Below are 25,926 nucleotides of genomic sequence, written 5' to 3' on the forward strand. Positions count from 1 at the left end.
ATAATGGTCAATGCTCTGTTTAGAAGAGAATGATGTTTTCCTGCAGATTTACTTATTTTGGTCCAATTACTACTGTATTTTTTGTGTGGTTCTCCCTCCCCACAAAGGATCACAACTCTACTGAAAGTCATTAGTGTAGATAGAGAAAACTTCCCAAAATTTCCAAAGTTTTTCCTTTGTTTAAATGCCCTTGACTTTTTTTTTTTTAACCTAACCCAACTTGGCCTAAAAGTCTTATAATAAATTCCTACTGTGTGAGATGCTAATGAGGTGTACTCTGTGGAACAGTTCCCGGAGAAGAGTAGTTTTCCACCTATTTAAAACTAAAAATTACTTTTTAGCCAAACTTTCTTGAAAAAAATAGGGAGTTAAGCTTAGCTTATCTTTTTTTAAATCAATCTTTCTTTTCTTTTCATAATTTTTTAAAATTCATAAGGCAGGCAATGAATTTTGTTGAATAACTGACTTAAGCCAAAATGAGACAATTTTTCTAAAGGTAGGCTTGGTTGATTTAGTTTAAATAAAAGCTATACATTTATTTTAATTAACATCATCCACAACATGACATTTTATTAACACTTATTGAATAGTTAAGCTATTAAAATCATAAGCCAAACAATCTGAATAAAAATCTAGTTTAAGATACAAATTTACACAAGAATTTAAAAATACTTTCTTACCGAGTGCCATGATCTGGCTCAAACACAAATGTAGCAGTAACAAAATTATTATATACATGATTGGTTAATTTGTTTTTTTGTATGAACGTGTTATTTTTGAAACCACAAATGCAGAAAAAATTTTCCTTTTTAAAAAAAATTTTTTAAATTGTAGTTGATTTACAACGTCGTGTTTTGTGTTAGTTTCAGGTGTAAAATTTATTTCTTTAATGTCTAATCTGTGCTAGATTTTTTTTTGCTAAACAAATATTTAATTCTCAGTTGAACTTGAGACAAGCATGAATGGATTTCATTTTTAAATGAAATGAGATCATTTTTTGATTTGTGGTGACCTAAATGAGAAGGAAATCCAAAAAAGAGGGGATATATGTATAACTGATTCACTTTGCTGTACAGCAGAAACTAACACAACATTGTAAAGCAACTATACTCCAATAAAAATTAATTAAAAATAAATAAAATAATATCATTTTTGTCCCTCCTCTTGATGCTTGGCATACCAGAAAAAAACATTCTTACCCATGTAAGTAGTTGAATACTGCAGCAAAATGTTTATTGTTTTTCTATGAATGGCGAGATACCCTTATTTTGCCAAAATCCAAAACTTGTCTAGGGGTCAGACAGTACATCTCATCTTTTGTGTGTGATCAGATTGTGGATCACAAAGTACTTTCTCTTCTCTCAAAGCCAAGCACAGAAGATTCAGAGGGAAAAAAAAAATAGTTCCTCACCCAGTCATCCATTTGGATTGGAAAAAAGAAAAAAAACTGTTCAGTTTTTTCTCTAGTACTTCCAGGTCATTTTTAGTAAGACTTGAAACTCGCTGGTTTCTTCTAATCCCAAGCAGCAGTGAAAACAGTGTGAAATTTCCTTTTACAATGTGATTTTTCCAAAGACTCAATTTCCTTTTAAATACAAGAATCTTGTCACCTAAGTCCATATATTTTCTTCAGGACCTTAAAGAGACTTAATTCACCTTGCTCGTGGGATCAAAAATGTCTGCTAAGAAGGTTAGTTTCTGTAGCCATTCTTCATCTTCAAAGCCCCCAGCAAAATCTGGCCTCCTATTTTCTTGAAAGCGTCCTGCAATTCACCTTTCAGCTCAAGCCCCCTGTTGAGAAGTCTTCCTTTGCCAGCTAACAGATATCTGTGTGTAGCAGGAGATATGTTCTTTGTCTGGGTGTTTACTCAGGCTTTTAAACATTTTTGAGTGAACAGGTCTCTGTTTAATAAAATTAAGCATTTTTGTAACATCACCATAAGTTTTTGTATCATCTCCAAGAGTTTTTCAACAGCACCTCTCTTTGAAGAAGGCAGTCTGCTGTGATAACATCAGCATTTTTTTTTTTAAACAACAAAGGATGAAACCTCATATGGAACCAGCCATCGATGGGACACCACTAGTTATACTGGCCAATAGAGTGCCTCCAAGATAACTATCTTTTCTAGACACAAAGACACAATATTTCCTGGCCTTTTCCTGTTTTGTTCTACCCTTTGCAGCAGAAAATGTTTTCTTAAATATATCATTAAAAAAATCTTACAAGTGCTACAGCATATTTATTTCTGAAACCTGTTAACTCATCAACCTGGATAAAGATATTCTCATTCTTCAGTTTTTTACACAAAACCTCTTCAGTATCATGTGACTTGTCATTACTATGTTGATTTGTTGTACTGTTTGAGAGTGGAACCTTCTCAGTTTCTCATACTACATGCGGTAGACCGAATAATAGCCCCCAAAGATATCCCTGGAAACTGAGTATGTTAACTCTGCTCGGCCTTCTTATCACCTTCTCTGTATCAACTCTCCTTCTTGTCTCCCTCTTACAAGAACATGTGATTGCATTTAGGGACCACCATATAATACGAGATAATCTCCTCATCTTAAAATCATCAGTTATGTTTGCAAAGACCCTTTTTCCGAAGTGAAAGTTCTGGGGAATAGAAGTGGACCTATTTCACAAGTTCTGGGGAATAGAGGTGGACCTATTTTTAAGAGTCATTATGAGCCTACCAAAACGGTCTAGGCCAACTTGGATTACCAGCCTATGTAAAACCCACTGATAATCAGCGTTTACTGTAAAGATGGACTTCTTTTATGTCCTTTATTGCACCAGTGCAGTGAAATTATTCAAATGACTATAATTTTTGTCACTGACCTCAGCCGAACTTTCCACAGGCCTAGGTCTAAACCCTTACTCTTTTATCTTATGACTCATCTTCAAAAATTGTCATGTGATCATTGGTCGTGTTGGTAAAACATAACTGTTAATATAATATAAAATGGAAGGGTATAAAAATATAACTAAATGAGAAAATTGCAAGAAATATGAAAACTTTACAATACAATTGGCTTCCAACAGATAATCCATATTTTGCAATGTTTACAACAGTAGCAAAGCTGCAGGGAACAGTTGAGTTGTGACATACCAAAATTCCTTCTTTAGAATGAAAGTTTCCCTGTGATTCTCTATTACGCTAGTAGAGTTTGCTCACCACTTTTAAGGCAGCTGGTGGCTTGGTGGCTTATAAGAGGAGGTTGAGGGGGAGGCAATTTGGAAAGGAGAGGCTGACATCATCAAGCCTACAGTCCTCCCTTCCATGTGGTCAGCACTCACCAATTACCACATTGAAAACCGAGAATAAGTCAATTTAATGAATATGGTCCTACTGTGCGCCAACCAGTGGGACCAAAAGACCTCTTAATGAAATTGCTAGTAGGGCTGTTGGGTCACCATCCCTCACTGTAAACACTAGTACTGAGCAGCACACGACATACAAAAATGATAAGTTTTCGATCACAATTTCTTGCTGAAGCCACATGTGAAGTTTCCATGGAACCTAGTTGTAAACTCTGATTTAGATTTTTGTGACTACAAGAGTGAAATAAGCCAAGAACACCTACTTTTTATTTTTCTTTCTTTAAAATACTTATATGTGCTGGGCATTGCTATACACACTTTATATATTGCTACATTAACTAATTTAATCTTCAGATCCACTCCTTAAAGTGGATATACTATTACTGTCTTCATTTTACAGACGAGGAAACTGTGGCATTAAGAAGCTAAGTAACTTGCCCAAAGTTACACAGCTAGCTTATACTGGGCTCCGGTAACACTAATGATAAACCAATTTATTCCAATTTGTGAATGACCAACCCCCTTAAGTCTTCTAGAGATGTAAAGATGATTTTCTAATATGTAAATTAAATGAAGAAGTATTTTGAAGTAAAATTATAGATTAAAATATAACATATATAGGGCTTCTCTGGTGGTGCAGTGGTTGAGAGTCCGCCTGCCGATGCAGGGGACACGGGTTCGTGCCCCGGTCCAGGAAGATTCCACATGCCGTGGAGCAGCTGGGCCCGTGAGCCGTGGCCGCTGAGCCTGCGCGTTGGAGCCTGTGCTCAGCAACGGGAGAGGCCACAACAGTGAGAGCCCCGCATACCGCAAAAAATAATAATAAAAAAATAACATATATAGAAATATGTCCAAGTTGTGTGTCTATAGATGAATGAATTTTCACAAAGTAAAAACACCCTTAACTGATTCACTTTTTTATAAAGCAGAAACTAACACACCATTGTAAAGCAATTATACCCCAATAAAGATGTTAAAAAAAAAAAAACACCCAGGTAAGTGACACCCAGATCAAGAAGATATTTTCACACTCAGTTCATTTGGCAGTCCACTTATCTTCTTCTAGGTCATTCTAGTTCTAGGTCATTCCATTTTTTCAGTCCATGAGTTAGGTAGCCAGGATAGAAGCCTTCATAGTAATGAAACCTACCTCACAGGTCTGTGTATGAAAGCACTTTGTAATCTGTGTATTCCTTGGAATCTTCTGTGTACCACAAAAGCTTAAACACTCTCTAAAGGCTCAGCTCCAAGTTCTCCTCCACCGTGAAATTTTCTGTCTTTGATGATGCCATCCTGTCAGGGTCTCCCCTCTTTAATCTTTTGCAGGGCTCTTGCTAATATTATTCCATTGATATTCATTCTATGTAGCTTTTTATATCTATGCTCACATGAATTGCCAGGGAAGGAAGTGTTTCTTATAGCTGATAATAATAGAACTCAAGAAATATCTGTGGGCTTGTCTGTTATATATTCACCACCCCCTTTGCTTTGGGTATACAGGGAGGGAATGAGTGCTGTTATGGACTGAATGCTTGTGTCCCCCCAAAATTCATACGTTGAAACCCTAACCCCCAGTGTGTTGTATTAGGAGACAGGACCTTTAGGAAATAATTAGGATTAGATGATGTCATAAGGATAGAGCCCTCATGCATGAGATTAGTGCCCTTATAAGAGTCACAAAAGCTTGCTTCCTGTGCTCTGCTCTCCACCATGTGAGGATACACCAAGAACCTGGCAGTCTACAACCCAGAACAGGGCTCTCACCAAAACCTGACCACGCTGGCACACTGATCTCAGACATCCAGCCTCCAGAACTGGAAGAAATAAATTCCTGGTGTTTATAAGCCATCCAGTTTATCGTATTTCGTTACAGAAGCGTGACTTGACTAAGACAGATGTCAGGAAGGACTGGGACACCAAATAGATGTTTGCATGAGGTTTATAGAACAAGATTATTGACTGGACTAAAATTTCAGGACCCACTGGTGACTTCTGCCTGACATTTTCCATGTGCGATAAGTTACAGTCTCAGAAGTTACCAAGCAGTGATGGACTCTATGGGAGCTTTTCTTTCTCTCTTTTTTTAAAATTATAATTGACATATGACATTATATTAGTTTTCAGATGTACAGTGCAATGATTCAACATTTGTATATATTGAGAAATGATCACCACAATGTCTAGTTAACATCTGTCAACACACATAGTTACAAAAAATTTTTTCTCTTCCTTGTGAGGGAGATATTTTTAATCTGAATAAATATCTGTTTTGTCCTGGTTAAAATGTTAAAATGCACTTCAGAGTGGCCACTGCTTTAAAGGTGTTAACCATGGATGAATACTGTGTGACAACTAGTAGTGTAAGCTGCAATATATAGTAAAAATGTTTCGTTTATTATTATTAAAATTATAATTTGATTGTTATTAACAAGTTTGGCATAGGGATCTGGTCAAGACTAACTTTCCAGTGTTCAATTTAATGGTATTGCCATTCTTAACTGAGCAGCCTTAGAATTTTTGTTTTTTTTAAATTGGGATATAGTTGTTTTACAATGTTGTATTAGTTTCTACTGTACAGCAAAGTGAAGTAGAGTTCCCTGTGCTATACAGCAGGTTCTTATTAGTTATCTATTTTATACGTATTAGGGTATATATGTCAATTCCAATCTCCCAAGTCAGCCCACCCCCTTTTCACCCCGCTTGGTGTCCATATGTCTTTTCTCTACGTCTGTGTTTCTATTTCTGCCTTGCAAACTTGTTCGTCTGTACCATTTTCTAGATTCCACATACATGCGTTAATATACAATATTTGTTTTTCTCTTTCTGATTTACTTCAATCTGTATGACAGTCTCTAGGTCCATCCACATCTCTACAAATGACCCAATTTTGTTCCTTTTTATGAACAGCCTTAGAGTTTGACACGGACTATGAGTTTGCTAGAGCAGAACAACTATGAAATTATTATAGCTCCATTTATTTAGATATTTTTTCATTCACTATGTATAAATCATTGTATTAGCTGTTGGGCAAAAGGGAGAAACCAACATGGGGAGAGAAGAAATAATCTTTATACTAAAACCAGAAGAAGGACAGTTCAAGAAAGGAAATTTATGTCTCATTCATGAACATAATTGCAGATATCCTAAATAAGATATTGGCAAAATTATACTGAATGAAAAAAAGCCTTACAAAAATGCATACTTACCTTATGATTCCATTTATAGAAAACTGTTGAGCAGTCAAAACTAATCTATAGTAAAAAAAGAAAGATCAGAATAGTGATTGTCTCTGGTGGGCATGGGGGCAGGAATTAACTGAGATGGGACACAAGTAAACTCTTAGGGATGATGGTTAAGTTCTATATATTTTTAACAAATATTTATTTATTTCTCTGGCTGCACCTGGTCTTAGTTGTGGCACGCGGGATCTTTAGTTGTGGCATGCATGCAGGATCTAGCTCCCTAACCAGGGATCGAACCCAGGCCCCCTGCATTGGGAGCACGGAGTCTTAGCCACTGGACCACCAGGGAAGTCCAGTAAAGTTCTATATTTTGATAGGAGTTTGGGTTTCAGAGGTATATGTATTTAGAGTTGAGGTCATTCAAGGACGCTGAAGCCATGCACATCAAATATGTTGTAAAATCATTCATGTGGTATAATGCAGAAAATGTACTGAAAGAGGGTGAGACTCCGCTCATGCATTCAGTGAACTTTTATTGAATACCTGCTCTGTGCAATATCCTGTATTAGGTGTTAGGGATTTAAAAAAAAAGTAGTACAACAGAGTTCTTACCTTTGAGAAGTAGTTCTTAAACTGGAGGTTCTCAGCAGATGCCTTGGGAAACTAAAAAAATCATAGAATCAGACTGAGTATAAGCACAGCATAAATACAGTCATTAAAGAAACAGAAGCTGGATTGTAAAGTGTTAAAGAGAGGAAGAAATGGATACAGTGGGTGTAGAATCTATGTGAATGGCTTGGCTGAACATTCTCAATGCACGGTGTTTCACAGTAGCACTGCTCAAATGATACATCTTGCAAGTTTCTTGTGAGTTTGGGTAATAAGATATGAGTGGTTTGTGTTTTGAGCTTTTTCTGCGAATATAACTCCGTTTAGTGAGTATCAAAAATGTATTCTAGGGTCTTCCTTGGTGGCGCAGTGGTTGGGAGTCTGCCTGCCGATGCAGGGGACACGGGTTTGTGCCCCGGTCCGGGAAGATCCCACATGCCGCGGAGCGGCTGGGCCCGTGAGCCATGGCCGCTGAGCCTGCGTGTCCGGAGCCTGTGCTCCGCAACGGGAGAGGCCACAACAGTGAGAGGGCCACGTACCGCAAAAAAAATAAAATAAAAAAAAAAGTATTCTACCACTGCATTCTGCAAATCCATGTCCTCTTTGCTCTCAGGAGGACCACTGTGAAAAAGGTGTCAAAAAAAAAAAGGTGTCTGGATAATCCACTCATTCATTCTTTCATTCATTCATTCCACATACATGTATGATACACCCATAGAACAGTCACTATTCTAGGACTTGGGATATATCAGTGAACAAAATAAAGATCCCTGACTTTTTGTTCAGCTTACGTTTTACCCCACTCAGACAATAACAATGAACTTAATAAATAAATTAGTAAATTACATAGTACATGTGAAAGCTATAAGTGCAATGGTAAAAATGAAAAAGAAAAAGCAGAGTAAGGAGAACCAAGAGTTCATGGAGGTGGTATGCAGGAAGCTGCAGTTTTGCAAAAAGCAGTAAGGGTTGGCCTCAGTGAGAAGATGACATTTGAACAAAGACTTGGAGGAAGTGAGAGAATTATCCGTGTGAATGAGGAAGGAGCAGTCCAGCAATGAGAAGAGCCAGTACAAAGGCTTTGGTTCAGAGGTGTGCCTGGTGTGTTTAGGAGTGATTAGGAGGCCAGTGTGGCTGAAGCAGAGTGAGCATGAGGCAGAGTAGGAGGTGAGGCCAGAGAGAGGAGGTGTAGGGGAACAGGTCATGCAGACTCTGTAGCCCAGTAGGGTCCTTGATGTTTACTGTGAGTGAAAGGAAAAACCATTTGCAAAATTTTGAGCAACAGAAAGACATGAATCTGACTAAACTTTTAAAAGATCACTTTGATGAGTGTATTGAGAATAGGCTGAAAAGGGGCAAAACAAGACGCAGAAAGATAGTAGGAGGCTATCGCAGTAATCCAGTGATGAATCCAAATTTATCCTCCAGCCTGGTACCAATGCCCATTAGAGACGCTCAAAGGGCAGGCAGAGAGGCAGAGACATTATCACTGAAGGACATGGTGAAAGAAATAAGCACAAATCTGGGAGGGGGCCTTTACCACTAGCACTTGTAAGTGGATTAGTTTACCTGGAGAGTTACCCAACTAGAGAAATAACTGCTCCTGGGAGCCATACCCAGTATAGGTCTTATACCAAACTGTGATAATACAAGATCTGAGGACCAGCAAGGCAGCACTGGGTAGCCTGGCCAGGGCTAGGAAAACTAGGCAAGGGGAGCCTACAAAGTGAGGGGAAACAGTGATGTTGAGGGCAAGCTTCATTCATTCAAGAGAATAGTATGTTCTAGGAAATCTACTAGGCAGTAGAGAGAGAAACAGAGAAGACATAGACCCTGCCTTCTAGGAGCTCACAATCTTGTTGAGGAGAAAAAGAAAACAAATAATTGCAAAAAAAGTGAGCAATGTTTGAAGTGTGAACTAGGTACAGTTATAGCCACAGAGGAGTTATTGGTCAAACTTGTCCAAGAGATCAAGGAAGGCTTCATATGGGAGAAGGTATTTAAGTTTGATCTTGAAGGTATGTTTGTCAGTTAAGCAAAGGAGACTGGTATTCCAGGAAGTGGAAAATATATGGCATAAATATAGACATAGATGTAAATGTAAATATAAATATATAAAAATGGGGTCATTTGAAAGACCATGTTCTCTTTGGGGAAGTGCAGGTAGTTCCATATGGCTGGATCTTATGTATGCAAAGAAAAGCAGAAGGGAAATAGTCCTGAGAGACATGCAGAGGCCAAAACTCAAAAGCCCTTTTCAGATGGGCTAAGGAATTTGCATCCTACCTATGCTAATGATCTCATGATTTTCTACTCAATATCAAATTTGCACCACCTCCATCGTGTGCCATCCAAATGGCATGAAGATTGACCCCTGTCTCTGGGAGCAGGTCATGAATACTCTAAGCTATTTTAATAACTCCATACACCTTGCCAGTGGTTGGTTCAGGATCTCTAAACCAATCCGTGGATGGATTCCCTTAACCAGAGAGACAGGTTCAGGAGTTGTACACATGATGAAATAGGTTCTAATGAAATTTGAATTTGCTGAAAGCTTCTGGGTAAAGTTTTCTCTCTCCTAAGAAAGGAAGGAAGAGGCAGTGTTTTTCTCTCTCCATGAACATCATATTGTAACTGTGAGTACCAAAACTGCTGCAGTCACCTTGCAACCAGCCTGAAGAACAAAATTCACAGTGGGAAAGGCAGACATAAGAGAACTGCAGGGAAACAGTACTGGAACCACCAGAGTAAGTCAACACTGAAGTCTACCTTCCCTCTGAAGTTCATGTTACATAAGCCAACATTCCCTATTGAATTTCCTTATTGAATCAACTTGAGATAAGTTTTCTGTTATATGCAATGTAAACCATCTTAACTCATACATTCCAGTAGGAAAATAAATATCATTTTTTAATTTCAGAAAGATCATGCTGGTGATTTGGAAGGGGTAAAACTAGAGGTATGACTTAGCAGAGAGATAATTGAACCACTCAGAAAAGATGATGAGAGTGTACACTTAAGTTATGTCATGCATATGGATGGCAAGGAATGGATACAAGACTATTTAGATGGAAAGAACATGATTAATCATTGGATGTAGGGATAAATGAGAAGGAATTTTGAATAATCTCCAGCTTTGGGGAGACTAGCTCGACAGTAGTAACATTTAGAGAGAGAAAAAAACTAGGGAAATATAATATTAATGTAATGGAATTCCTTCTTAATCTGAATAATAGGGGTAACCATGCCCACTTCCTACTATTGTTGGGGATATTTATTGAGTTAGCACACAAAGCACCTGGAATATAGGAGATGCTCAATAAATAACAATAATGTTATCCATTACCTGTATTCCTCCTCCTATTGAAAAAAGCCTTTCCATCTTTCAAGATCAATATCTCAAATGCCACTCCTTTGTGAAATATTTTCTGCTCTTACAAATTAGATGCAGTATTTTGTATCATGCCACCCTTCCTGATCCCATCCATGCCCCCATCCTATTCATGAGACAGCTCCATCAACTGTACCATTTTATCTTGACACCTACTGCAGCCTTACACATATGATATACACATGCCAGCTTCTCAGGATGCTCCTAACTCCTTCTGCTCTCCAGGAGAAAGTTCTTGGGGATTTGTAGAAATCTTGGGGATGTTTCCCCAGCTCATTAAATTAAAGGATCGAGGAAATTCTATCTAAATTTCAAGTGCTAGAGAGAGCTTCAGTACAACCTGGAGTTATCCTTGGGTTAGTCAATGAGGCAACTGAACTGTCTCTGAGGGCCCAGGCAAAAAAAAAAAAAAGGTTTTATACTTGGGAGATGCTATATTTTACTTGGGAGAAAGTCTCCTATTCCCCTGTTGTTAATGTACATTCCAGTATCTCAATTCATCAGGGGAACTATGGGACAATTCAGAAGACAGACTGGTGAAGGAGATGAGTAGTACAACAGCGAGATATGTGTGTCAAGGAAATGCCTGAGACAGGCCCAGTGAGGGTATCCAGGACAGGAGAGGAGAAAGTAGGGTTGCTGATGGCAAACTTCGCTAAGCACCTACTGTGTGTATGGAACTATGCTAGCTGGGCACCAGGGGATATAAAGAGAAATTTGGTCTTGAGGCATTCAAAACTTAGGAACGGAGAAAGACAAAAAGGAGATTAACTTGAAAACAGTAAGAAAAGTACCACAAAAGTAATTGTGGTATGAAATAGGAGTGACATGAAGTAGAGAGGAATGCATTTTTTTTTGAGTGTAGAACTGAAGTGAGTTTTTTATTTGTTTCAATCAAGCATATGATAGAGTGATTAACCATTCTATCAAGCATATGATAGAATGAATGCAAAGTAATGTGCTCAGATACACCTTAAAATGTGAAAGAAACCCAACCCAACTCGTCCACTGATGGATGAGTGAAAATACAAAATGTGATATATATGATACACACACACACACACACACACACAAAATAGAACATTATTCAGCCTTAAAAAGAAGGAAATTCACCAACTTGGATGAACCTTGAGGACTCTATGCTAAATGAAATAAGCCAGTCACAAAAGAACAAATAGTATATCATTTCACTTATCTGAAGCACCTAGAGTAGTCAAATGTATAGAGACAGAAAGTAGAATGGTGGTGGCCAGGGACTCAGGTGGGAGGGGGAATGGAGAGTTACTGTTTAAGGGGTACAATTTCTGTTTTGCAAATAAAGAGTTCTGTGAATGTATGATGATGATGGAACACAACACCATGAATGTACTTATTGCCACTGAACTATATACTTAAACGTGGTTAAGATGGTAAATTGTAAGTATTTTACCACAATAAAAAATTATTAAGGACATTTTTTAAAAGTGTTCTCTGAAAGACCTTCCCTAATCCCCTACAGTAGATTAGGTCCCTCATCGTACAATCTTGTTCTGCACCACATATTCCTCCAACACCACAGTTCCTCCAACATATTACTTATCACACCCCATTGGAATTTCTGTTGAATTGGTCACCATCCAATGCTAAAGTTTAGCTTTTTAAGAGAAACATTATTTTAGTATGTTTTAGCCACCAAAATCAACTTCCTCTTTGGGCATACATTTAGATGACTTATCAAACTCTCTTTCACTTAAGTATGGCTATATAATTATGTTGTCTTTAATGAAATTTGGTCCAAAATAATGTGTGCCACTTCCAGGCTTGGTCCTAGGACTCTCCCAGGTGTGGCCTCAGTGCTCACTTTCCCCAGATTGCAGTATTGATGCCAAGGGTGCCATGGGGAGCAGTGTGTTGAAGATGCAATGTCAGCAGGGGTCCCTGAAAGACCATGTGGAAACAAGCTGGTCTGCTGATGTGAACTTCCATCCAGGACTTTTATGTTAGCAAGACATAAAATCTACTGTGTATGTTACTGAAACTTTAGGAGTCTATTTGCTGCTGCATCTTAGACTTAGATTAGTAAGATTTGCACCTTACTGATCCACTAAGTCACTCAACCTATCTAACTTCATCACTTATAACTGTATGAGTTGGGCAAAGTTACTCAGTCCCTCTTAGGGTCGTCTTCTTTTTTTGTTCTAATTGAAGTATAGTTGATTTACAATGTTGTATTAGTTTCTGGTGTTCACCATAACATATTATAGCACTTACCTACAGTTGGAGATTATTGATGATTATGATTTTACTCCAATGGGCTAGCATGGCCCTGACTGGCCCCTCTTCTCTCATCTCCAACCATCAGCATTCTTGAAAGTTCACTTAAAATGCCCTATACTTTAGAAATTTCAGTCCTCAAATCTGTATGTTCCTCTATAGGAAACTCTGCCTTTGGATTACAGCTACAGTATTTTAAGAATTCTAAGACACCATTTATTTTTAAATGCAGGATCATTTTAATAAAAGCCCTTCAAGAGAAAAGCACCCTATCTCTTTTAGTTATACACACTAATGTTTTGACTCACCTTGATTTCCGAAACCTTAAATTATTGGGGAAAATTCTTCTTAGAATAGATGACATAGGGTTTTTATGAAGTTATTTTATCCTTTCTTACTCAAACTTCCTCATTCTCATGCAATGTGCATGCACATGGGTTCACACATGACAAGATACGAATGGGATAAAAATCCCATTGACCTTTGACAATCTATAGTACCACACCTTGAAAGGACTACATGTCAGTAAATGTGACTTAACTGAGCCATGGAGGAGTGATGGTCTCATCCAGGAAACAGCCTGGCTCTCCTTGGGGCACTAGCAGTTTTCATTGCCCTGAGGTGACATAAAAGGTTTTCTGAGCACCTGTGTCTGGATGTACCAAGTTCCTAGTACCCCCAGGAATATAAGGAGAAGAAGCCCCTTCCCTAGGAGAGTCCATGTCACTGGGAAGAAAGTGCCTGCAGCTGCCTCAGAACCTGAAAGAGAGAAAGTAGAGTGAGAGGGATCAGAGCATGTGTGTATAAGTGGAAGGGGTGTTGTTGGTAGGTGCTGAGAGGTGGCATCTACTCCCTCCAGCTCTTTCTAAAGATTCTCAAAGCATTTCCCAGAAGCCCTAGAAAGGCTAGAAGGGGTCAGTTACCTGCACAAAGCTGCCTAACAAGGTTGAGGCTAGAGATACTCTTGCTAACAGGATTCATAGGTGTGCAGGTATAGGTCCAATTCAGATCACAAGAGTTCTGGGAGTCACTGAGGACTGATCCTTCCTGGGGCAGAATGGCCCTTGGTCCCATTGGTGTCCACCCATATATGGTGTTCTCTCCTCCTGCCTCCACAGAACATCTCAAGGTGACATTACAGGTGCTGTGCTCACAGATGAAGGAATCCACTTGAACTTGAGGCCTTGGCAGTCACTCTGCTTGAAGCAATAGTTTTAAAAGATAAAAATAGCAATAAGGGGCCTTACTAGGCCATCCCAGGAGGAGAGGACACGGGGAATAAATGGGAGAGAACATAGCAAGGAATCCACAACCCTTTGGAGAAAAGATTGCTGACTCTTCCAATTCCAGCCCTTAAGGGGCTGAATAGAGGAAGAAGCAAGTTGTGTGATGCTTTTTAACCAGCCACAACCAGGGCCATCAGCCAGACTTTGCTGACAACTGAAGAGGACAAAAAAGAATAAGAAAAGGGACGAGAAAGATCTACCTAAGAGAGGTTCTGGACACCCCAAAAGAGTGAAACCAAGGGACAATCTACCAGGGGCCATCTAGCCCCCAACCCCTGCAGCATAGAGGATGGCCTTATTCACCCTGACCAGTAGGGAATTGGTCCTCTGTGCCCTTACACACTGAAGATCCTCAGATCATAACTGGTAAACAGTGAAGAGGTCGGTGTGCTTATTATGACTCTGTAAGGTCCTGTGCCTGCCATCATCAGGTTGCTGAGCTGCAAGGAGTAGGACTCGGTGACATTCAATCGATCTTTCTGCTTTGGGTCAGTCACCTGGTTTAGCATTTCATTTGGTTCTGTGAAGACGATAGATTTTCCATCATGAAGCCAGGTGATGGACGTGATCTTCTCTTCCACAGGAAACTTCAGGGTGAGAGTTACAGACTCCCCCAGGACCCCGTTCACAATCAATGGGGTTGAGCTGGTTTGTGAAACTGTGAACACAAGGAAGGAAATGACTATAAAAACTGGCGCTGATACCCTCCCTTTTCCCTAAGTCTCCAAGTCAGTCACAGCCCTACCAGGTTGGGGCCCCAAAGAATGTGAGACCTAGCGGTGGTGCTTTGGCTGGAGATGGAATTGAGCAATGCTTACTCTCCTTCCTGCTGGGATCATGTTCTCCAACCTGGGGATTGGGGTCCTACTGAGGGCTATTGGCCCTGGAAGCTTAGAAGGGAGATGGCAGGGGAAGTCAGGGCCCAGCCTTACCCTGCCCAGCCCCTCTTTTTCCTTATCCCTAAATTTTAACTCTTATGACTTCCTATTTATGAAATACTCTCCCACGTCACAGCTGGGGTTTTGATATCACTGTAGTTCTGGTGGCTCAGTGGTGTATGGTATAACGATCTCTAGATGACAGTCTCTAGAGGATCCTGCCTCTTCCTGTGCAGTTTTGGAGAAGCCTGTTGATTTCTCCAGGCCTCTTCTCTTTTATAAAATAATGGAGATAAAACGTAAAGCCTTCCAACTCTGACATTCACAATGTCATGATTCTATGTACCCCCAATATTCTCTTTTCCTCCTCCTTCTTTCTCTCCTTCACTATTTAATAGGTCTTTTTCTCTCATGTCCTTGAGTCATTGACCCACATTTTTCTGCCTGGTCTCTCAATCTCTCTGACAAGGGGCTCTCAATTCTGGGAAAGTCCTTCCCAGGCAGCGCCCACGTGGACCCTCTGCCCCTTGGAAGGTCAAGCTATGGGGGAGGAGCCTCTGACCCACTCACCTGGAGACTGGAGAAGCAGGGGGAAGAGGAGAAGCTGAGCAGGTTTCATGCTGGCAGGACTGAGCTGATTTGCCCTGAAGAGCTCAAGGAAATAAGAGGAAGGCACAAGAGAACAGGAAGTTCTGTTTCACAGCACAGATAACACGATGAGATGCTGTTAGTTCCTACGCGCATTATTTTTGCTAAGCACATCCCTAGCACATCCCTTGATTGGCCCTGACATCTGCCTCAGATTCTGTCCTTAAAGTCAGGAAGAGTTCACAGACATGAAGATGGCACTTTAGAGAACCTGATATGCTTTAACAAATGGTTTTGATGGGATTGTTAAGCTATTTTAAAAGTTAAGTTCTCCTCTTACCCCCATTTTAAAGACAGTCCTAGATATCATGCCATCATCTTCGTATTTCAACGTATGTTTTAAAATATACATACATTTCTTACATAATCTCCATGCCATTATCACAACTAAAAAAATGAAAATAATTCATTGGTATTATATAATATCTAGTCTGTATTCCGAGTTCTCCCAATGGCAGGAAACTATTTGTAGTTGGTTTTGCTTTAATCGGAATCTAAACAAGATCCTTGTGTTGCATTTTGTTATTGGACCTCATAAATATCTTCTAATCTACAGAAGTCAGTGCCCCTCACCTCCTCCTTTATTTTTTTTTTTTTGAGGGAGGTTTCTATCTTTCACTCTTTCTAAGTACCGTTATAAACTCATGAATTTTTGTATATGCAATGTGTGTCAACTGCAATTATTACTTTGATGCTTAAATTTTCTCATCTTAGGTCAATGTGAGACCCTGCTTGTTGGTTCCTTTGTTCTTTCTACATGGCTGCTTTAGGCTTTTTTTTTTTAATTCTTTTTTTTTTAAACATTGCTTTTTTAAAAAAAATATTTTATTTATTTATTTATTTTTGGCTGCGTTGAGTCTTCATTGCTGCGTGCGGGCTTTCTCTAGTTGTGGCGGGCAGGGGCCACTCTTTGTTGTGGTGCACAGGCTTCTCATTGCGGTGGCTTCTCTTGTTGCAGAGCACAGGCTCTAGGCACATGGGCTTCAGTTGTTGTGGCACGTGGGCTCAGTAGTTGTGGCTCTCGGGCATAGTTTCTCCGAGGCATGTGGGATCTTCCCGGACCAGGGCTCAAACTGGTGTCCCCCAGTGCATTGGCAGGCGGATTCCTAACCACCGCGCCACCAGGGAAGTCTGCATTAGGCTTTTATAATTTCTTTGAATTCTTACACAAGAAGGTATTCCAGGTTCAACTTGTTCATAAACTTCCACAGACATAAAAGCAGCCATTCCTCAAAAGATCCCTTATTCCTTTAATGGGGGAATGCTACTTAGACACCACAATTTTGTCTCTAAGCATACTCATTGGTATTGGATTGTCATTGCTTACAGACATTTTCAGTGGACGGAATTAGGAAATATTCTTTAAAGAAAAAATGGAACAAAAATTTGTATTCTTCCATTTTCTATTTAAATTCTTTGATTTTACACATATCTCTTTCTTTCACAAGAAAATGTCTTGGTTCCTAACAGCACTAATGTAAAAATGTGTTTGTTTTATCCTGGAAAAAATATATACAGTTTTAAGATAGTAATAATATCAGAATTGTTAATAGCAACAATAAACACTGAATGAGTTTAACATTTCTTTGTAGGTTTATTCATCCTGTAACCAAGCAGGCCTTCTCAGACTAGACCCCCACCCATGTCCTCTGCCTGCCTTTTGTCTGTAGTAAAACTTTAGTTAAAGAACAAATTTCATCAGAAAAGTGAGAAAACACAGAAAGAAAGAAAAACAGTCAAGCAAGACAAAATAATAATACTCTAGCCATTAAATAAAGTCAAGGACCTTTAGTTCTTCCTCAAGAACTATAGGTAATATTCTGAGCCATGCCCTCTGAGCTGTGTTGCAGATACTGAAATCCCCATCAGGTGGAAGAAGTTAACTGGATGCTGCCCACAAGCACATAGACCCCAGACTGGTTGGAACCAGACGTTGATGATGCTGACTCCCGATTACCTCACCACCAACCAATCAGAAGAATGTCCGTGAGCTAATCACGCCCTGCTCCTTGAAGACTCCTTACCCCCTCTAGTGTGGGTCACACAGTCTTGAGGGCATTAGCTCACTGTGGCCCCCTTTGCCTGGCAAAGCAATAAAAGCTACTCTTTTCTACTTCACCCCAAACTCCACATCTCCACGTTTCTATTTGGCACCGGTGAACAGAGGCCAAGGGTCGGCAACAATCCTTAGATATCTTCCGCACAGAATGTACAATGAAAATATGAGGGCCGGCTTTCTGCAATCAAATCAGCTTGGGATACAAGAGGAGGCCCCATGGATCTGCCTTATTACCACGGCCCTCTGTCCAAGCGAGACTGTGAGACCTTGTTGCTCAAGGAAGGGGTGGACGGCAACTTTCTGTTAAGAGACAGTGAGTCTACACCCGGAGTCCTGTGCCTCTGTGTCTCGTGAGTAGCCTCATCTTCCACACATTTGGAACCTTATGCTAAATGTAGGACTGATAACCAAGTAGAAAAGAAATTCTACTTCACTGGCTTCGCAGCCCCAATGAGCAGAATGAGAAATAGTTAGACTGCCAGGAGGGGATGGAAGGAACGTGTCTGTCCAAGCTCCTCCACCTGCCCTTCTCTCCCTGGTGCAAATGCCATACAAGCAATGAGCAGACTCTGTGAAGCAGCAGAAATGGGGCTGGTGAGGAGAAGAGTGCAGGCAGCATGGGAGCAGAGCGGGGAGGCAGAGAAGGTAACCACGTGAGAAAGGTCCTTTTCTCCAGATGTCTATTTATTTATTATGGAAAAGGCTGGAGACCCTTTATGAAATTTCAACCTGAAAGACCAATTATTACATGCATTCTGCCACCTCTGCTTGCAAGATTTAAAACACTAATAATATTTCACATTTTATTTAGATTTATAAAAGGCTTTAACATTTATCATTTGCTCTTGTCTCTCTCTGGGTCCACTAAGGTAAGTATAAATAATCGCTATTATTTAGATGAATAAGCAAGGCCCAAATTCCTCAAAGGACTTGCTCTTGCTAAAAGTCATCTGAAAAATAAAAAAAAAATAAATAAAAGTCATCTGATATCAGGCCAAAATGCCAGAACTATCCTACCAAAGTGATTACTTAAAGACTAGTATAGAAAGCAATGCTGAGTGAATAATCACTTTAGTCTCCCAATAAAGTATGGACCACTGAAAATTTTCACATTTTACCTACTATAGAATTAAAATCAAGTCAGTCAAACATAAAGAGAAGATATATATTTCTCTCTGGGGTTACAGAGATGAGACAGGTAGCCCTAATTTGTTCTGGGTCTATTGGAGGAAAGTGAGTTTAAGCAAATATTTATAATATTGTATCTTATCGTAGACTTAGAATTTCCAACTCTTGCCCATCTTCCTGTGCCAACCTTGAAACCTCTGGCCTTCTGCGACCAGTTCTTACCTGGACCACCACATATATACCAGGCCAGGCAATGAATTACCACCTTCACCAAGCCTCTACTTCTATTACTATCTAGGGTCCCAGCCTGGTTCTGCATTGAAGCAATTTTATTATTTGGGAGTTCCTATTCTTTATTTTTCTTCTGTGACCCAGTTCTTCTTCCCTTTTCTTTTTTTTAAAATTTATTTGTTTATTTTTGGCTGCGTTGAGTCTTCATTGCTGTGGGCTTTCTCTGGTTGTGGCGAGCGGGGCTCCTCTCCATTGTGGTGCACGGGCTTCTTATTGTGGTGGCTTCTCTTTGTTGCAGAGCACGGGCTCCAGGCGCCCGGTCTTCAGTAGTTGTGGCCCAAGGGCTTAGTTGCTCCATGGCATGTGGGATCTTCCTGGACCAGAGCTCGAACCCGTGTCCCCTGCATGGGCAGGTGTATTCTTAACCACTGCGCCACCAGGGAAGTCCTTCCCTTTTCTTATATACCTTTCCACTGAGCCTTCTGGGTCCCTTATTTCATAGTCAACAAATTTCCATATATTTTTCATCTAATGGCAGGATGTTCACTTTATTAGTTATCCATAACTGGAATCAGGCTGGCTATCAACATCACTCTCATCTGCTTCTGGGGCATCCCATAACACGTGGAGCAATCGAAGATCCTCAGCAGGTCTTATGACGACCTGCCATTGTCTGATTTGTCTCTTGAGCCTCATTCTTACACCTCTTTGCCTTGCAGCTAACGCCCCAACAAGCTTAAAATGCCTACATCTTTCCCTGTGCTGTATTCTCTCATCTACATTCCTGGCTCCTGCTATGCTATCTGTCTGGAATGTTCTTCCTCCCACCCCTTATTTCTCCTTCCCCTACATAGGGTAACTCTTAATCATTCTTTAAGGATTAGCTAAAAATAATTAAAATAGCAGCTAACATTTATTGAGGGCTTACTAAGTGCCAAGCACATGAATGTTCTCCTCAAATCCTTTCAGCACTCAAATGTGGTAGGTTTTATTATTTTTCTCATTTTCTAAATGAGGAAAGTAAGGCTTTAAGAGTACTGGGACTTATCCTGCCCCTAGGTTCATCAGAACCTTTTTTTTTTTTTTTAGATTCCATATATATGTTAGCATATGGTATTTGTTTTTCTCTTTCTGACTTCAGTCTGTATGACAGACTCTAGGTCCATCCACCTCACTACAAATAACTCAATTTTGTTTCTTTTTATGGCTGAGTAATATTCCATTGTATATATGTGCCACATCTTCTTTATCCATTCATCTGTTGATGGACACTTTGGTAGAGAATAGACTTGAGGACACGGGGAAGGGGATGGGGAAGCTGGGACGAAGTGAGAGAGTAGCATTGACATATATACACTACCAAATGTAAAACAGATAGGTAGTGGGAAGGTGCTGCATAGCACAGGGCGATCAGCTTGGTGCTCTGTTACCACCTAGAGGGGTGGGATAGGGACGGTGGGAGGGAGGTACAAGAGGGAGGGGATATGGGGATGTACGTATACATATAACTTTTTCACTTTGTTATACAGCAGAAACTAACACAACATTGTAAAGCAATTATACTCCAATAAAGATGTCAAAAAAAGAAAAAAGCACTGGACCCCTTTCTCCAGGAGGATCCCACCCACCAAACAGGTTCCCATATTATCCTATGCATATATTTATCATTGCACTTAGTACCTAGTATTGAAATAATATTTGTATATGTTTTCTTTTTTCACTGGGCCAATGAATTCCTTGAGAGCAGAGATTGCTTCTTACTTATCTGAATTCTTGAACCTAGCAAGATGACTGGATCAATGAGTATTTGCTGCATGAATAGCTCACTTTATGAACGGATGGATGGATGGATGGGTACCATCATATAGCCTGTTCAACTATTATGGAAACATAGAAGAGGTAGAACAAACTGCCTAGGAGCAGTAAAAAAAGGACTCAGGGAGGAGGTGTCCTTTCAAATGAACTTGAATGAAGAGTAGGAGATGTCAGACAAACAAGGGAATGAGGGCACAGCAATAGCTTCAGTGCGTGCCAGGCACAAATATCTCAGATTTAGGGTGTCCCAATGTGTCTGGGCAAGGCTGACAAATAGAATATGTATATTTAGAAGAAGAAGGAGATGACAATATAAAGGGAGAGAAAGACCAGGTTGTAAAGGGCTTTGCATTAATTACCTTGAATGATTGTAAGCAGGGAAGAACCTATTAAATTATTTGAATCATCTGTTTAGACAGTGGATGGAGAATGGCTTGAAAGGAATATAGAGTGATCTGTGAGAAGTTACTTGAAACCATCCTGGAAAAAGAAAAGGACATGAGCCATGGTGATGGTGGTGAAGAAGATGAAGATGGGATGGATATGAGTGATAGGCTGAAGTGACTGAACTTAGTTACAGGCTAATTGTGGGAGGTGTGGGAGAGGAAGAAGTTTCAAATGACTCCAAAGTTTTTGACTTGGGAAATGAGATGATAGCAGTGCTATAAACCAGTAGTGACAACCAAAAAATAGAACAGATTTCAGTGAGAGGAGGCACAGACAGACAGAGAGGAAAGATTATGAATTCTGTTTGGAGTATATTAATTCTGTAACACCTATGTGATGTCCAGGTAAGTTACATGCATTATCTCATCTATCCTTTGCAAAGCCATCTTCAGTAGGTGACATAGCCCTGTTTTGTAGGGAAAGAAACTGGAGCTTATTAACTAAAACATCCAAGGTCAAACTGTTAATATGTTGTTATGTTCCCTCTCTTATCAATGTCCCCAGTTCCACTGAAATATGTTCAAGGTGGTCCCCTTAGAACTGTGTTATAAAGTGCCCAGATGGGGGACTTGAGGGCTTGGCAGTAGATCCTGATATGTGGAATCTTGCATTCTGCTTCTAGAAATGAGCTACCCTTTCTTCTTTGCTGTATTAGAATGGCAATATACTACCTTCCATGCTTTCTCAGATCTAAGTGAAGATATTATGGAGAAGTTTAGAAATAAAGGAAGGAAGTCACAGAGGAGAGTTGGCCCAGCAGCATATAGCACCCACCAGAAAGCTATGTATGTGGTAACCATGGACAGGAAGCGTTACTTGATCTCACCGCCCGATAGAGCGTGCAGAAAACACCAATCTGCAAAATGCTGTCTGTGTAGGTGACATTGTGAGTGTTAGAAGTTGGAACTGGGTCTGGCTTTATAATCAGCAGAGTCAAAATGGAATAGTTATTCGGAGATGCAAGGAATTCACCTACGGGTATGAAGGGAAAGGAGTGACTTTCTGTAGTCGTAGGAAGGCTGCAGGTAAGAAGAACCTAAACCCTGACTCAGGGCATGTCCTCACTGAGGAGGAGGACGGCAATTAAAGAAATTGGGAAGAAAGGCCTTTGGGAAGTCTCTATGTTTTAGAAAAAAGACATTTTATAGACGTTCATAGTAGAAAAATCAAACAAAATACAAAGGCATAAAGAAGAAAGCAGAAAACCTTACCATTTATAAATGATCCTTATCAATATTTTGGCAAAATTCCTTCTAGACTTCTCTCTGTGCATATACATATACACATACACATAAGCATGCGCACACACACACACACACAAAACGACACACATATGTGCTTACGTGGAATCATCTGATTTTCTGAACTGCAACATTTTTGTAACTCAAAAGATATATCATGGGCACCTTTCTACATCCATGAAAGCATATACTCATAATACTTTTATAATTGCCTAGTATTCTATTGAGTGCATGTAATGATTTACATAAAATCATGCTAGAAGTTTTTCTCAACAGTGTGACAGTAAAAATTTTCATACTAACATTTTTAAAAGTCTACCTAGCTCTCTCTTGACGTTAAATTCCTAGAAATCTTATTGTTTGGTCAAACACCTGTACATTTAAAACTTCGATATGCATTTACAAAATTATCCTGCTGCCCAAATATTGTACCAATTTACCAGATGGAAAATTCTTAAAGTATTTTTATTGACTTGGATTCCCCTGCATGGGTCATGTCATGGAAAAATGAAGGCCACATAAATAACATCACACACACACGCATTCAATTTTATTTCCTCCAAGTGACTTTCCAAGTTGTTTAGAACAAAAATGAAAACTCAAGCATGAACGTCAGAACAGAATGTGAGCAGGTTTCCCCTGAGATACTGGTCCTCTGCAGCTGTTGAGGAACTAAGCACAGACTCAGAGGTCTGTGTACATGTACAGCTCCTACATTTACTCTATAGAAACAGGATGGACTTCCACCCCAAATGTGGTTCAAATGTCAGACTAATGGTGCCACACACATATACCAAGAGGGTCTGAAAGGCTTATTACTTCTATAATGAGACTCTCTGGCTAGAGGAGCACAGTCTTCCAGAACTGGTCTGAAAAAGTGGAGAGAGCAATTAAAAGCGTTAAAATGAAACACAGAGACCAGACTTAAAAATTCCCTGAGCAAGGCTTCCCTGGTGGCGCAGTGGTTGAGAGTAAGCCTGCCGATGCAAGGGACACGGGTTCGTGCCCTGGTCTGGGAAGATCCCACATGCCGCGGAGCGGCTGGGCCCGTGAGTCATGGCCGCTGAGCTTGCGCGTCCGGAGCCTGTGCTCCGCAACGGGAGAGGCCCGCGTACCGCAAAAAAAAAAAAAAAAAAAAACCCTGAACAAGCAAAGCCAGTTTAGTCAAACAAGCAAAGCTTAATCTGGCTTATTCTGCAAGACAAATGAGGTTAACTTGCGTCACTTCTTGCTTATGCCTCTTGAGAATCATAAATGAAACTTAAGTTCCCCAAAATTGATATTAGGTAACCACTAACCAATTCCCGTTCATTTAAGAAAATTCGTGTATTAACAAATCACTGTAAAGAATAAACACTCACTGCTTTCATGTTATATAAGCTGCTTTATAGAAATATACCTCTGAGCCTCATTCCATGTTTTGGTTTGAATGCTCCCAGTTTGCAAACTGTCTTTTTGGTGTGCACAATAAACTTGTACTAATCACTACTTACGTGATTCATTGATTCTATTTATATTTTTTAATGAACTTTGACAAAGGAGTCTGGCTTGGGGTTTTCATAATACATCAGAGTGGGGCTGGTATGAGTGTTCCTGCATTTGGTCAGAGGCTTGTGTGTTTTGAACTCCTTGCTTGTGACAAAGGAAGGAATACCCAGCCTTTCTTATCAGCTTGATCAACTTGCCCAGTTGTGGGGCAGAAAGGAAAAGGATGAGGTGAGGCTTAAAAACTGTCAGCAGTCAAACATCAAAAATATAATGTCAGATTCTTACTGCATTTACAAGGCCAAAACTTTGTCAAAAAGAGCTTAGCAGTTTCCTGAAGAGCAGAAATGTAGAAAGCCTATAGTCTTCTTTAAACCTCAACTGAAAACATCAAGCCAAAGATTGACAAATGGACTGTAAAAGACCTATGGGGTTGTAATCTCTTAAATGAGAATAAAAGTTCCCACTGCAGAACTGATAAAGGAGGCACTTCACTAGCCTAAGGGTTGCAAATATTAGAGAGGATTTCATCCTTCTTGTTATATCTAGAGTGGTCATCCACTGAGGTCCAGCCAGCATCTATATATTGAAAACCTATATCAAATATAGGAAACCTTTTTTCTATATAAAGCTAAATATCCACCTAGAAAACATCAAGGTCCACATTTGTCAAATCAACTCAAATTGTTTTATATTATAACAAGGAATTTTAAATGTTCCATTCATAATTTTAATATAAAGCACAAGATACATAAATTTAACTAATAATATTAATAATAATGTATTACGTTTATTGAACACTTACTTTGTGCCAGACACCCCATGTTTATTGCACATTATTTACAATAGCCAAGATATGGAAACAACCTAAGTAGCCACTGAAGGATGAATGGATAAAGAAAGTGTGGTACAGATCTTCCTTGACTTACGATAGAATTACATCCGGATAAACCCATTATAAGTTGAAAATACTGTAAGACGAAAATGCATTTAATACACCTAATCCACTGAACATCCTAGTTTATCCTAATCTACCTCAAACATGCTCAGAACACTTGTGTTAGGCAAAATCACTTAACACAAAGCCTACTTTAGAATAAAGTGTTGAATATATCATGTAATTTATTGAATTCTGTACTGAAAGTGAAAAACATATTGGTTGTATGGGTACAGAATGGTTTTAAGTGTATTGACCATTTCACTGTATCATTGTGATTGTGGACTGACTGGGAGCTACGGCTGCTGCCACTGCCCAGCATCAGGGGACAGCACCGGAAGGCATATTACTAGCCCAGGAAAAGATCAAAATTCAAAACTTGAAGTATGGTTTCCACTGAGTGTGTATCACTTTTGCACCATCGTGAAGTCAAAAAATCGTAAGTTAAACCATCGTAAGTCGGGAACCATTCATATATATATATATATATAATATAATATATATATTATATTATATATATGTATATATTACTCAGTCATAAAAAGAATGAAATCTTGCCATTTTCGATAACATAGATGAAACCTGATGGTATTATGCTAAGTGAAATAACTCAGAGAAAAACAACTTATATGTGGAATCCTATAAAAAACTTATCTGTGGAATTTTGAAAAAACATCAGGCTCATAGATAAAAAGAACAGGTTGGTGGTTGCCACAGGTGGGGAGTGAGGGAGGTGGAAGAAATGGGGGCAGAAAGTCAAAAAGCACAAACTTCTGGCTATAAAATGAAGTCATGGGGATGCAGTACACAGCATGGCGACTATAGTTAATAATACTAAATTGTGATGCTTGAAAGTTGCTAAGAGAGTAAATCTTGAAAGTTCTCATCACAAGAAAAAAAATGTAACTGTGTGTGGTGACAGATGTTAATGAGACTTACTGTGGTGATAATTTCACAATGTATACAAATACTGAATCATTATGTTGTACACCTGAAACTAATATAATGGTA

General features: G+C 39.5%; 1 protein-coding gene across 5 annotated transcripts in view; it reads right to left on the bottom strand.

Moving 5' to 3' along the window:
• Positions 1–506: 506 nt before the first annotated feature.
• LOC117312170 (T-lymphocyte surface antigen Ly-9-like) overlaps positions 507–25,926 on the bottom strand; it is a 35,103-nt gene continuing 9,683 nt past the window's right edge. The window contains exons 2-6 of one of the 5 annotated variants that reach the window (XR_004526425.2): positions 14,544–14,704; positions 13,302–13,519; positions 7,120–7,170; positions 6,532–6,576; positions 507–1,902 (exon numbers count right to left, since the gene is read on the bottom strand). Coding sequence is in view for 3 of the 5 variants with exons in the window: in XM_033855847.2 (XP_033711738.1) it covers positions 1,783–1,902; positions 6,532–6,576; positions 7,120–7,170; positions 14,544–14,704; positions 15,495–15,616 (499 nt within the window). In the remaining 2 variants the exon portion in view is untranslated. Of the gene's footprint in view, positions 1,903–6,531; positions 6,577–7,119; positions 7,171–13,301; positions 13,520–13,683; positions 14,510–14,543; positions 14,705–15,494; positions 15,617–25,926 lie in introns of those variants that run through there. The other 4 variants (XR_012331934.1, XM_033855851.2, XM_033855856.2 and 1 more) reach the window with 4 other exon arrangements.

This window comes from Tursiops truncatus, chromosome 1 (assembly GCF_011762595.2).
Source record: "Tursiops truncatus isolate mTurTru1 chromosome 1, mTurTru1.mat.Y, whole genome shotgun sequence".
Lineage (NCBI taxonomy): Eukaryota > Metazoa > Chordata > Mammalia > Artiodactyla > Delphinidae > Tursiops > Tursiops truncatus.